The 15,197-nt window shown below is 30.3% G+C and overlaps 1 protein-coding gene across 1 annotated transcript in view; it reads right to left on the reverse strand.

Moving 5' to 3' along the window:
- LOC131849147 (uncharacterized) overlaps nt 1-6,961 on the reverse strand; it is a 129,365-nt gene extending 122,404 nt beyond the window's left edge. Inside the window, exon 1 of the mRNA XM_059199147.1 lies at nt 6,817-6,961. Coding sequence (XP_059055130.1) covers nt 6,817-6,865 — 49 coding nt within the window. The 5' untranslated portion in view covers nt 6,866-6,961. The remainder of the gene's footprint in view (nt 1-6,816) is intronic.
- Between the last annotated feature and the right edge of the window lie 8,236 nt (nt 6,962-15,197).

Below are 15,197 nucleotides of genomic sequence, written 5' to 3' on the forward strand. Positions count from 1 at the left end.
TTATGTATTAATATCCCGATTTTTAATTATAATAATTCTTATGTACTGCAAGATTTTAGTGTAACTTTTAATTAAAATTTAATACACTCGGTATGTAGAACGCGAGAAAAGATCACTGTATGATGTGTAATAATGACACCAGACGTCAGTCTCTAACGAACATGAGAATGGCCGTTTTTGTTGCAACGAATCATAGAAAGCATTTTCTATCTTCATCATATATTTAAGGGTCTATAAAATATGTTAAGTAAACTTTAATTTAAACCAATTTTTGTCCAGTAAAATCCCTGTGAGTGTTCTCAAAATAATTACAGCTATCACTGAATATTTAAAGTAACTTGAATTAGATTAATGTAGTTAAAGCAAGATAGTTAACCAATAAATTATTTCAAATTATAAATATTAAATAAGAACGACACAAAATACTAGATAGATCACAGGAATCTTTGTAAAAAATCGACTGCGTGCTACCTCTCTCTACCTATTTCAGTTTAATAGTTTGCTTGCAAGTGGTGTTCCGGGTGGAGGGTGAGATATAGCAGTACGCGTTGTTATTCCCACAGGGTATAGTTCACATCCTAATAATATAACACTTAAATCGAGTATATCTGCGCATGTTATTCTTGAAATTAATAGTTAATATATTAAAGTATATAAAAAATTGAATCCCAATAAAATCAAGCTGATATAAATTTGAGGGTAATCAACTTCATCAAAGGGGATTTATTTTAATTGAAAGAATCCTATTTACAAATAAAATTAAACAGATAAAGTAAATGTCAACGATAGCATTATTGTAACGTTAAAATGGCAACAGACATTTTTACTCACAATAAAAGTTTACAAGAAAGCAATGCAACAGTTGACCAACGGTCGAAAGTTGTCACTATCACGATTCACGATCCCTAGATACACATTCAATGACAAACTGGAAAAATGCTTGCATAACAATACCAAGGTAATCGTTGAATACGTATGAGGTAACACTTTTGTGGTGTTTTCGTGAAAACACGAGCATCCGTATCAATTGCAGTAACTTGTATTGCTATACAAATATGTTGTGTTGCGAAGTTGATAGATCGGACCCGAGTGCGGAACTAATGGGCAGACGGTTTTCGTCATTGCTTTCTTGTATTATCTGTGGTTACAGATGCAGATGGTAATCGAGGTTAGATGACTGAAATGTTCTCGTATTATGGCATTACGTCGCTTGGGTGCTATATTCGTTGGAAATAAATTTTTATGCTCCCAATCTTCTACAAAGAGAGCTTCACAATATAACTGATATGAATACCTATTTTTACAACGATTCCAATAATTGAACATTTAATAATTTTTATTTGATTAATTTTAGTGAAAATGTTCAGCTATACTGATTGCTATGAATTGACAATCTTTTCGTGGGTAGTAAACATTAATAATTGTATGATTATCTGTTCACAATTACATGTACTATATCAATAGAATTTTTCATTTATAAGCTTTTTTCACTATAACACGACATATAAATTAGGTTTAAATATAGTTTTACTCAACTTTTGCAAAGGGATAGAGATATTTTATACCTACTTAGTAAAAAATAAAAAATAGTATAAGAACGAAATATATAGTCTAATCAGCTTGGACTTTCGAAATACTAAAACTTTAAGGCCTTATAATACAATAATAACAAAATGCACCACTAATATAATAGGTGCCTTATGTGATGAATTGTCACTTGTAAGATTGACTATGAAGTCATCATCATCTGCTTCTTCATTACCTCATTTATTTGGGGTCGGCGTAATATGTTTTATCTTCCATTCATCCCTGTTCGCAATCATCTCTTTATTATGATATACATACTTTCACACAGTCCATGCATCTCTTTTTCTGTCTTTCTCTGCCTTTATAACCATTCACATTCATATGTAACACCTCCCGTAAAATATTATATTAATTCCTACGATGATTATAAGATTGACTATGAAGTATTGTGTTTCTATAGTTCAAATAAGTGTACACAGCTAGTACAATATATAATATATTTTAATACGATCATGGCTCGACAAGATTTTAAGCGATACATGGAGTATGGAGTGCACTGTACATTCACTCAAGGTGAATGAATGCATAGATTTTATCTTTTGCATTATTGCAATATTATGACCATGTTATGCGCACACGCCGCTAATAATATTTCTAACTCTTACCAAATAGTTTCACAACTAGGAGAAATATATCACTTCACATTTTCTTATTATATTAAAGAAAGGATTATTGTATGTTTAGTGCAAAATGGTTGTCTATATCATTTTTATATAGCGCTATATTTTTGTGTGACATCTGGATTACCTAATGAATACTTGCCAAATATACTTCTTATTCAAGTTATATGTAAATAAATTATAAATTAATTAGATTAATTTTATATTAAACTTTATATCTATGCAGGCAAATATCAGACTAATTTATGTATAATACTGTTTCAAATATACTATAATATTATAATTATCTGTGTTCTAGTTTCAAGTGTAGTAGTTTTGTTATAGTCTAACAAATGTACTGTAAATAATAATGTTAAATAATTATGTTCGTAAAAATTTTATCATACTTATATAACCTATTTATAACAGGACTTTAGTTTGCTGTTGTAAGTAAATTTAATAAAAATTTTATTTTTTCAATTATAATGTAATATTCCAATATATATAGGTAATATTGGAATACATTGCATGTAACCTTGTCTTGTGGTAGAAATAAGTAGAACTGTCGACATCATTACGAGATTATTATATATAACTGCGGAAATACGATTTCCGAACACTTACTAAGTACTGACTTCTAATATAAGTAATACTTATATCGAATGTAAATATTACCTAACTTTAAATTATATATTAACAATATACAAACTGTAAGTCTACCTGTTATGAATATCTAAATTAAAAGACCGTAGGAAATACATTAAGTGTTATTACCTAACTTGAAATTTAATCATATAAAGTTATTTTTTTTCATATCTATTTATATCCACGGACAATGGTCTGTGCTCGTGTTAATTTGTTCTATTGGTATTATTTCAATAACATCGTTAATAACATTTTACGGTACAACGCACTATACAAATTATAATTAAAACGTAATAAATTGAAACTGAATAAATTAAAACTTTTAATGTTTTATTGATTTTCAATAAAACATTAAATCAATATGTCAGTAAATGAAACTAAATATATACATAAATATTATAAAAGTTAACGAAACTCACTAGAAACAGAAGAAGCTTCTCAATTCAACTATATTTTTTTTAATGTTTATTACTTCATAATTTTGTCATTTAGAAACCGATGTGAAAAAACTTTTTTATTACAAAGTTACAAATGTTTTCAGATTGATTCCATTATTTCTGATTTTACGGAGACGTTTTTTTTTTTTAAGAAAATTATAACCTTTTCACAATTACCCGCTGAAGAAACCTTAATTAAATAAAAATATGTAGATTGTATCACGAAGATGGACATAAGCTATCACATTTATGTCAATAAAAGCAAATAAGCCGCGGGTAACGGCTACTAATTTACATGCTACGGAAACATTGTACAAAGATACTTCCAAATATGTGTGTATGAAGTAATAAAAGCGTATGAAGTAAATCATGATTGTTGTATAATACAATGCAAATAATATCCATTCTTATGTTCTGTATGTTACCATAAAAACTATGTACCTACCAATAGCCGTGATTTATTGGTATTTTGAATGAACTATTGTGTAGTTTGTCTACTCAACAAATTTACCTTGCATTTACAAACTTACCTAAGTTTATTAAGTGTGTGTAGTGGAATAGGTACCCATCTATCTATTTACCTATTCTTATATCATATTATATATACAGAAGATTATTTTACATATTCTCTTAAAATATAATTTAATTCGTGATTCTAATGACCTATAGAAAATATATCAACGTATGTAATCGTAATTTTTCAGCCTTAAGAACTGAAACGAACGTATTGTCTAAAATCATTTTGTTAATTAAACTGAAACAAGTTTAATTTTTTCTAATTGGGTAATAATGTATAATGTTATAATTTATTTTAATAATGTTACAGTTACAGTTTTTTTTTCGGTCTAATTTCAGCATCATCCAGCGTTTAGGTCCCCGGAATTTTATTATTTTAGGTCAATAGAACTTAAATTACTTAATGTTGTGTATGTACTATGTAATTACAACTAGTAAATTTTAAAAAAACAAGGGCTTATGCATTTCTCGACATTTTTGTCTCTGCCTATATTTTTTATTTATTTTGTCATTCTTTATTACCAATCATGAATCCTTTCTATATTGGAAATGTGCAAAGAATGTATGAATGATTACGAAGACTGAATCACCGCAATTTTAAAGGTTGTTTCGTAATTAGTTATCGCGTCTGCTAAAGACGGGATAATATTTCTTTTAATTTTTCCAAGAACATTACATTTTATATGGAAATTCAGTTTCAGTTTTGTTCAAAAATGAGGTGGAATTCGATATTCGGGTTGGGTTATAGCCGTAAGAATCAGTTTCGGTGGGACTCTCATTTCTATTATTGCTCCAAAATAAATAATTTCATTCAATATACTAAGTACCTGAATACCTAATTACAAAGCTATGGGTACCTATGAGAACCTATCTAGGTTGCGTTTATAAGATTAAAAAAATGGTAATCTAAACTTACTGTAGAAGCAAATAAAATTGTATAAGCATAAGTGTATAAAATTGTTGCTTAATTTCTATCGCTTGCATTTACTAAAATTAAATATTTGTGAAAATTAAAATAGAAAAAGGGAAATGAATTATTGATTTTCACTGCGTGGTGGCGGCAGTTACGGGCGATTTACGTTGCGGCAGCCGCGCATGCGTCCACTGTTCGACGCAAAAACAAAGCGGAGATTGCAAAAATCGCCTCTAATTATACTGTTGCAATCGCATTCACAATTCGGAACTAGTTAACTACTGCGGTTTCGCTCTAGTCTATCAATTATACTAGATTGCTGTATTGTAGTCATATTAACATATTTTAAGAGTCTGTGGGGAGTACTAAATTCTAATAGATTTGTTATTACAATAATTGGCGACATTATTATAGTATATATAGTAATTTACTATTGCAACAACTAACAGAAACAGAAGTCAGTACCTAAAATGTATACCTCTACAATAATGGTAATAAGTCGTTTTAAAGCATATTATATCAAAATTATGTAAGATATATAAAATTCCTTGTTGCCAAATTCGATTATACCGATTTATTATGCGAAATGAGGAAAATCTTGTGTCACATTCACCGCAATGACAAACAACTTCTAATTACCGCTGTCTACTCCACGTGGGAGTACATTTACACTAATGAATAATTACCTAATCAGTTCAACGTTGTATATTAATTACCGTTATTTTTTAATGAATGAAATTATTAATATTACTTAATCTATATTTGTATCGCAACATTCTAAAAACTCACCGTATAAAATACCAACAGTACAATTTGTTATATTCCATACGTGCGTTGCTACAATTAATCATAAACACGAAAAGTTCAATACATAAACACGAGTATGCCATATTATGTCTGACTGTTATTAACACGCTTTTTCTAAATACTTTTGACTGTTTATTGCTCAAGAGAACAGTCGGGCGGCCTCGGTTTTTGCTGGTGTTTCCCGTGCATGTGCAGAATGAAACACGCACCGCTTCGAGAACGAAAGTAGCTAACTGGATAACTAAACCAAACTGGCACGTTATTGGAAAGTATTTATCTTTGTTAAGAATTACATTATTACTTAGTGAAAATTGTGTCAAATTTTTGTAGTGAAATAATAATTAAAGTAATGCTAATTCTTAATTTCAACTTGTCATGTTATACTAATTATGTATAATACTGTTGACAATCCGTATATGCATTTTTTACTTATAGCATGGGCCTAGTGAAATTGAAAGTTAAAGGAAGGAGGCTTGATTTAAATACCAAATGAGGCATAAGCCTTTTAATGAATAATGCGAAAGTATTTAATTTTTCCATTAATGCTCTTTAAATACACATATATCATTAAATAATATATAGTTCACAAATATTTAAGAAACCTTGTATGTTATGATTTATTTTAATTTTTAATTATATATATTCGTCATTGAAAATTATAATTCAAAAGTCAAGTTTACAAACAAAAACAAATATGTGCCTGGTTGTGAAATCTTATAAATAATAATAAATGTAAAATAGTGTGTAATATTTATACGATGTATACTATGTTATAAGTGAGTTATTTAATTGATTTATTTAAAGAGATTTGTATGCAACGGTGAACTTTAAATGACTGATATCATGATGATGATTTCAACAATGATATTTGACTATGAGGTAACGAAATAAGCCGTGTTATTATGTAGTTGTCAATCCAATTACGTAAAAAATATTAACACATACCTGTCAAAAATTTTAATTAGCCTATTAAACGTTCAATATAGCAATTATATGATAGAAATATATATTGAATTATCTATTTTAATATAAAAATATTTAAAATATTTGTTTAATTGAAGAGTACAATCAAAATAATGTATTTGCGTTTATTTACATATAATTTCAATAGATTTTTTTATAGCTCATTTGGAAACAAACTTTTTTGCCATAAAAATATGTGTAAATAAATCTATATACCAATTACATCTTTTCACTCTAAATTACCTATTTATTAACATAAGTTACTTAATTAAAGTTTCAACTGCTTATATGCAACACCTTATTTACTATCGCACCATATCGTTTAATCCTGAAAATCCCATGACATTACCTGTAATAGCCGCAAGTGCGAGCAGCACCGCAGCGCTAATAGACCTCATGTTGGAGCACAGAACACGGTCTTTGCAACACAGCACAGACACTTCACCACCGAAGCATGATACACTGACGACGCGCGTAAGCTCAGCGCGCGTGCGCGGGAGTGAACGCTAGAATTCGGAGCGGTCGGTGCGCGCGCGCCGGTGGTGGGGCGAAGGCTTTAAGGGTTACGGAAGTGAGCGAAATGTCAGGGATTGATAGCGTTCACAAGGATACCTTGTGGGGTGAAATAGTTCGCGTGACTCCTTCGAGGTGTTATCTACGCCCGCCCATTAAATATTATGAGTCAGCAGCATTTATGGCACTTTTTAGTTAATGTATTACACTGTCAAATGTTACTTAATTTTTTATCTAAATTAAATCTAGGTATAAGTGTATGTTAGGGTTACGGAAGTAGTTTAAATGTCGAGGATTGAAGTGTTTATTTATGATAACAATGTTAAGTAAAATTTATGTGACAGCTTAAATTGGTCATTGATAATTTTAAATGTTTGTACAGTAATAATTATATAAAAAAAAATTGGTATATTTAAAACTCATTACACTAGCCGTGTGCTATTTGTTGAATTAAAAGCGATTGTCTATAACATGCACAACGGCCTGTATAAATATAACAGCAATTCCCAATTCAACTCCCATATCTCATAGAAGTCGTACGAAATACTTATTTTATACCCTAAGACTGAAACTAGACGATAAAAAATATATAACGATTATATATATAGCCATTTTTTGTATGACGATAAACAAAAAAATTTACCACAAAACAATTAAAAATGTATAACAGTCTTTCCAACATATTGACATAATCAATCGTTTATGTATAGCACGATTTGTAGAACCATTTTAGTATGGTAGTATTTATTAATTATCGACGACCTCGGTGGTCTAGCGATCTGGCACACCGCACTACGTCCGATGGTCGCGGGTTCGATTCCTCGCACGGCACACGCATTTGTATTCATGAGTATGATTGTTTGTATCGGTCTGGGTGTTTTCTATGTATAATATGTATGTATTTACAAAAAAAAATATCTATGTACTTGTATCAGTTATCTAGTACCCGGAACACAAGCTTTAGATAGCTTAACTTAGGACAAGATGGCGCTGTGTGAATTGTCCTGCGAGATTATTATTATTATTAATTATTGTGACAATGCCACTTATTGTTGGCAATAAGAGTTAAAAGCATGGTAAAATATCTAAGTTGTTATTAACTCGCGACGTGAGCGATTCATCGCGACAATCTCTTACTAGTAAAAGACTTAAACGCGATCTCAGTATGTTTAATAGTTTAGAATCAATTCGTTCACAAGAAAACTTCATTATTCAATATTTTTGTTAATAATTAATATAGTATTCTTATTAATGTCATTTTAAATTGTATATTTAACTAGCTACTCGCCCCAGCTTCGCTCGGGTGTACATGTATTATATATATAAACGTTCCTCTTGAATCACTCTATCTATTAAAAAATCCATTGCGTAGTTTTAAAGATTTAAGCATACATAGGGACGGACAGACAGCGACAGCGACTTTGTGTTATACTATGTAATAATAATATACTGTTATATTAACTATGAAAATTATGAAAAATATTTTCAATTTCCATTTCACTCCTTAGGGAAAATGGTACACTTTCAATATATGAATATTATATTATACTAGCTGTTCCCGTGGTCTTAAACTATATTTTCCTAATTTTTTTTTTCTGAAATTAAAGTACCCTAAGTTACTCCTTATTCCATCAGCTACCTGCAAAAAAAATCCCGTCAAAATAGGTCCAGTCATTTCAGAGATTAGCCGAAACAAACAGACTGGCAGACAGACAGACAAAAATTATAAAAAATGTTATTTTGGTATATGCACCATATATATATTCACATGCATGTAGTAAAAAACGGTTATTTCAATATTACAAACAGACACTCCAATTTTATTTATATGTATAGATTATTGTCACTGGCTGTCTTCTTAATATACCTATAAATAAATTTTTACCTATAAATACATAAATTTTATCCTGATTTTATAAATGGATGATATACATACATAATAGGCTAAAACTTAAAAAAATAGTTAAATAGAACACCTGCACCCTGCAGTATTATTATACATATATATGTATATATAGATATACAGAAGGGCTCGAGCAAGACCCGTATGGATAAAATAGTTAATATTCAAATGGTACCACTGCCATTCCGCCTGCGTGTGGAAAAAGCGTGAAGATCGACAAGCGGTGCACCGGTGCATCGATGGCATTACGCAATATCCCAAACATAAAGTAGGCCGCGGTACACTTTCCATTTCGCACGCCGCCGGCGCCGGCGCACGCCGAAATGTATCGACCCGTTTGTGAAGCCGAGTAATTAAAGACAGTACATTGTGAACTATTTTGATAGCACCTAATTGTAACAAATGTATCAATTACAGAATGTACATTTCTGACGATATTGTGATATACAAGACGAGTTATTAATTTTGGAAACTATCTATTCTAAATATATGTTGACGTTTTGAACTATTTTTTATTTTCATCCATAGATAATTGTTGTGCTTTCTATGTATAATTATATGTATGTCCATGGAGTGAAGTCTCTGCCTTAGATATCGTTATCCACTAGTATATAAATATGAGTACTACACAACCGATAGATGTACTTAAACATTTGCATATCTTATACTTGCGACCTGCTTCGGTACAACACCTTAACGAGTTACACTGAAACCTTCCTCAGTAATCACTACTGATGTAAACATGTAACTCCAATGCAACTCCAATGTAACTCACGTGTAATCTAATCATTATTTTTGAGATTATAATAATAATAATATATTCATAAATATAATAATAATATACTGTACAAGTATGTATTCTGTGACCATCGAAAAGACTAAAATGGAGAGCATCAATATTGATTAATTCTTACATATACCACATAATATCTAGCAATTTAGTATCTATATAAATTAAGAGTAATTTGTATGTAAAATTAGGGTCTTGAGCTATAATATACGCAATATACTTAAGCGAAGGTATTAATATCACTTGATAGCCTACACATGTGATGTATTTAAAAACCCACTCGGTGGCACACCTAGGGCGAATGAACTGACATAGATTGCCAAATCCTTTCACATGTGCAGCCTTGTGTCATTGAAGATGAGTCTGTACAATGATCAGCAATATTTATAAACATTTATGATCACTAGTAAGTTTTTAAACGCTAAGTAGGTGACCTATTTCTGTTCAGAATAATTTTCACTCCTTCATATCATATAATAAACTTGAAACTTTCAGAATTTGGAGTTGGAATATGATGATAAAATTTAATTGTAAAGATAAAAACATAACGAAGAAGCTACAAATAGTTAAACAGAGAAGACATATTATAAATATTATTGCTAACAGACGGGGAAAATATTAAGACACGTGATACGGCACGATGCCTTTATAAACATTATTATTGTAATTAACTCTTTGACGTATTCAGGAACTACTAGTAAAACAAGACATAATATACCTCTTTATATCTATGTTTTTCTTTCAAGACACTGACATATTCGAAGCCTTGTTTTGTCGCTCTTAAATCTATGTAGCTAAAGTATGCATTTATCAGTTGACGGTGCACAATCTTGCCAATTGCCTCCTTTATCTTTAAATATAGTATAGTTGAGTTCTAACGCAAAATGCACAAGTATATTGCAGCATATGTGTATAAAGTATTTCAGTATTCGATTTCCTACTCTATAATCTGGAATCTAGTATGAATACATACATATTATAAATGAATCATCAGATTACTTTGAATGAAATACTACTGTTAAATAATAATAGTACATCGCAGAATAATTTACGTGATGTTAAGGTATATTATATATATTATAACATATATGTGTCTACATTATAGCATTTAAAAAAAAGAAACTATAAAAATGTAGTCTGAATTACTCTACTTAATTATATCACTTGTCAAGGTTGTTTATTTATTAAGATATTTATTACGCTACTCGAGTTGCAGAAATACCTCATTATAGTCGGTATTTTAAAACTATTTAAACATTTGGTAATCGCTCGCATTAACCAAAATTTTTAGCAAGAAAGCAAACGATAAGTTTATTTAACAGAATACAAAATACTATATAATGATGTTATAGTAATATGGAACGTCAAATAAATATCCAAATAGTATTAATAATTATAAATATAAATGTTTAGTGCGATCTAATTAGATCTCAAGGTTCCAGTTGAGTTTCTTGTCGGTTCTTCTCAACATATTTAGCTAGCCGAACTGGACGATGGTGATAATAATAAAATTTAATAAAACTGGTATAACTGACCGAAAGTGTCCTATATAAGTCTCTAAAATGTGAAATGATCGTTATACGTTCGTTCTACATTAAAATATTGTGCTTTTCGTTCTTAAAATTTCATTTCATATCATATCTAACAATACTACATAATTATAGCTCTATATTTTTCTATGATTGGAATGGCAAATAAATTGATAGTTACCATTTCTGAAATAATTATCATCCACTATAGACATAACATAAGATCAGCCCAACAATATCCATAGCAACGCCTCTTAAATTGCCATTCCTCTTATCTAACGACTCTATAAAGTACACGCCTCTTACCCTTACTATAAATAGCATTCCTCAAACAAATGATATTATTCCAACGTAAATTAATTATTTGTCCATTAAATAAACTTAATCTAACATGCTGTTATAGTAGCATGCTTCTTTTTACATTAAAGTTAGGTTATATCCGTTCTCACAATAACTTCATTAAGATTAGTTCAACGGTTTAGTCGTTAAAAAAATAGATTTATGCTATTTATATGGACAAAATAAAATCTTTGTTGAAAATGTCACTAAACTTATATTAACAATAGATTTGAAAATATGTATTCTTAGGGTTATTAAAATACGTATAACAGAGTTACATTTTCATCATTACAAAAATTCCAACGCTGTATAAAAGACATTAAATGTGTAAGTGTCATTCACCTAATTATTTTTTAATTAAATAAAATTTTAATTTTCTGAAGTCATGTTAGTTTATGTACATTGTTTTCCCAGATTCTCACATAGAAATTTAGATGTCTAGTAACGCATGCTGGAACATTGCGCTATGACGAAAGGGAGGCGAACATAGATTGTAACACATTAGACGTTCCATTGTTGAAATAATAATTAAGCAATTTGTTATCTACGGCCTCATCTTGGCAGTTGCACCGCTATCCAAGATCTCTCTTATCTACTGTACAACAAACAGCTACGAAACATATATAGCTCTAATTATACTGGTAATGGAATATACATTAATACCGGTATGCGTCTATTATTTTTTCAGGCGTTTAATAAATCATTTGGCCACAGTCTCATGTTACAAATTGCAGCATTGTAATACTCTTTTGTCTATACGCAACTGGTTTAGAAAATTAACCACGTGCTATTAATTGACTGATAGGAAGGAGTATTCTCGTTAATAGAATTGTGTTAATAGGTTGCAATTATTTTGACATAACATCGAAACATTAGATACAAATCTATTCATTGTACTTATATAAAGTGCAGGCTTGTTAATAAGTTATAAATACTTTTTGAATTGACAGATAAAAAAAGTAAATCTGCCATAGTCATTCTGTAAATTTCTGTAAGAAACTTTTATGAATAATTATTAGGTAAATACATTATTTGTTCTGGAAATAAATGTCATATGACATTAACTATGCAAGTAGTATGATAGATTGAATTTGAATTCGTTTAGCAAGCTGTAGCCCAACCATTTTTGTAAACTGTTCAACTGTACAGTAGTAGAAAAATAGTACATATACATTATCTTCTCAAAAGTCATGATTATAACATGTTCAATAATGTGTGCAATACTATTAGTAATTTCCAAAGCCATTTTTATAGTAGGTACTTATGTAGTTTTTATTCTATTATCAGAACTCAGAACAAACTTTAAAAGTGTTTTCGGTTTTTTTTATTTAATAGATACCACTAGTAATTATAATACTAACTTATGTACACTACAGACTAAATTTTTAATATGAGATCTAATAGATAGTAAATATATACCATAGAGAAGTTTTTGACGCCTACCAAATTATATTCATGTCTCGGAAATGGAACGCGGAACCTCAGCCGGAAGGCGGATACAGACCGACACGTCAAATAAGCTCTTGTTTTATGTAGAAATTGACAGCAACTGTGACAGTGTATTGATAAAGAATAACAATCATAGGTCATGATTTTGTTGCCGGGTTCAGCAAAGTCTAGAGATATATCTTGTTATTTGTTTTTATATAACTATAATGACAACACACTAACCTCTTGCTTAATGAGAAAATGAGAACTGTCACACAGCATCTGTGCACATTTAATACCAAAATTACCATATATGTAATGTTCCAATATTCCATGGTAATTTTCTCGTGATGACTTTTACCTATAAATTTTCGTAAATAGTAATGTATTGTAAGTTGCGCTACATTTTCCACAATCAGCCTCCAATCTGGACGTGTAGACCCGAGATTACTAAAGTAGCCAGCCAAACTCCTCCCAAAAACACAAAACTCTCCTAGTGCTTTCACAGGCTTCACGGAGTGACTTCGCCGTTCCGAGGATTTGTTTTCGTTGTACGGCCACTGCTCCAGGATTACATGAGGAGCCAATTCTTCGGCTTCAAAGCAACCTCGATATAAGAGACTGTCTGTAGCACCTATTGTGTACAGGTGTTTGTTTAAAGGACTGTCACGCTAATATTATTGATTCCAAAGTATGCCTGAATGTATACTATCTTATCACATGAATTTATACATCCTGTCTCTCAAGCAAATTCGTTTTCTATTGTTAAGGCTATGTAGGTATTCAACGACAAATAAAAAACATAAAGTGCAGGCGGAGTCACGAGTAATAGCTAGTCTATTATAAAACGTGATAAGTATTCTGTTACAGGTCACAATGTCGGTGACGAGTATTACGAGCAAGACGTGCGGGAGCCGATACCATCTACTATCACGAGCGGAGCGCTAAGATCGCGTGCCGACGGATTTCGGTAACGATTTCCGTATAACTCGCAATGGGGTGCTGTTTAGCATAAAACGATGAAATATTTAGATTATATTTATCAATAAACGACGAAAGATTCTCGAATCGACAGTATGAAAACTAGTCGACTCACGCAAATTTGTCCGCATCATATTTTCCACTATTTTGTAAAATTTTTCATTGAGACTCCGCTCCTATTTGACAATAGCATGTTGTTATATAACATTTCTATATATATTATAGAATTCGATTGAGTATTTCCTGAAATTGAGCGTTCGTTCAGTTTTATAATGCTAGTATAGATTACAGTTACATAGATACTATATACATATGTAATTAACATTGTATTACAAAAGGTTTTTATAGTTAACAATTTTTCTTTAATGCTGTTTTTACGACATCTATAACTATAATATAAGTATATAGTCATAACCATAATAATACTAATAACCATGCGTAAAATTTCAATTAGCTTCTATCAGATTTATTATTCTAACATTGCAACGTGTAATAGTAGTAGACTTGCTGTTGAAATTTAATCAGAATATTAATGCATGAAACAAAGTAAACTTTGCACCACTTTTTAGGAAAATTACGACAAAGGAGTAGGAAATTTATAGTTTATATTGAGAAGAAGTGCAGAATGTTAATATTTTAATATTATTTTTTTTAATTTTATATAAAGTATTTTGAGAATTTTATATATAAGGTTACATAGTATAAAATAAAGTCGCTGTCGCTGTCTGTCCATCCCTATGTATGCTTAAATCTTTAAAACTACGCAACAGATTTTGAAGCGGTTTTTTTAATAGAGAGAGTGATTCAAGAGGAAGGTTTATATGTATAATACATGTACTTCCCGGACGAAGCCAGGGCGAGTAGCTAGTTTATTTATAAAAAATATATTCAATCGTAAAAAATATTATATTTATAAAAAACATATTTAATCGTAAAAAAATATTACACACACTACCATGTCTTGATACACACACACTAGATACATAAGTATTGTCTTGGACAATAAAACTTTACTAATGTTCAAACTTATCATTTAAATTAATTATAGTCGAATGTCGAACATTAGACGACCACTAGTTTATATAAATAAATATATTTTGTTCAGAATATTAGTATCTAACTCATTATACATAAGAGATAGTCAAAGGTTCAACAGTTGACATTAAGGTCATTCGCAAGGCTGCGCGTGGAGCCGGTATCCATGCACGAATAGTCATTAAGAACTTACACTGTGACGGATTACAGAT

The sequence above is a fragment of the Achroia grisella genome, unplaced genomic scaffold (assembly GCF_030625045.1).
Source record: "Achroia grisella isolate CSIRO2021 unplaced genomic scaffold, CSIRO_AGI_Agris_v1 utg1096, whole genome shotgun sequence".
Classification (NCBI taxonomy): Eukaryota; Metazoa; Arthropoda; class Insecta; order Lepidoptera; family Pyralidae; genus Achroia; species Achroia grisella.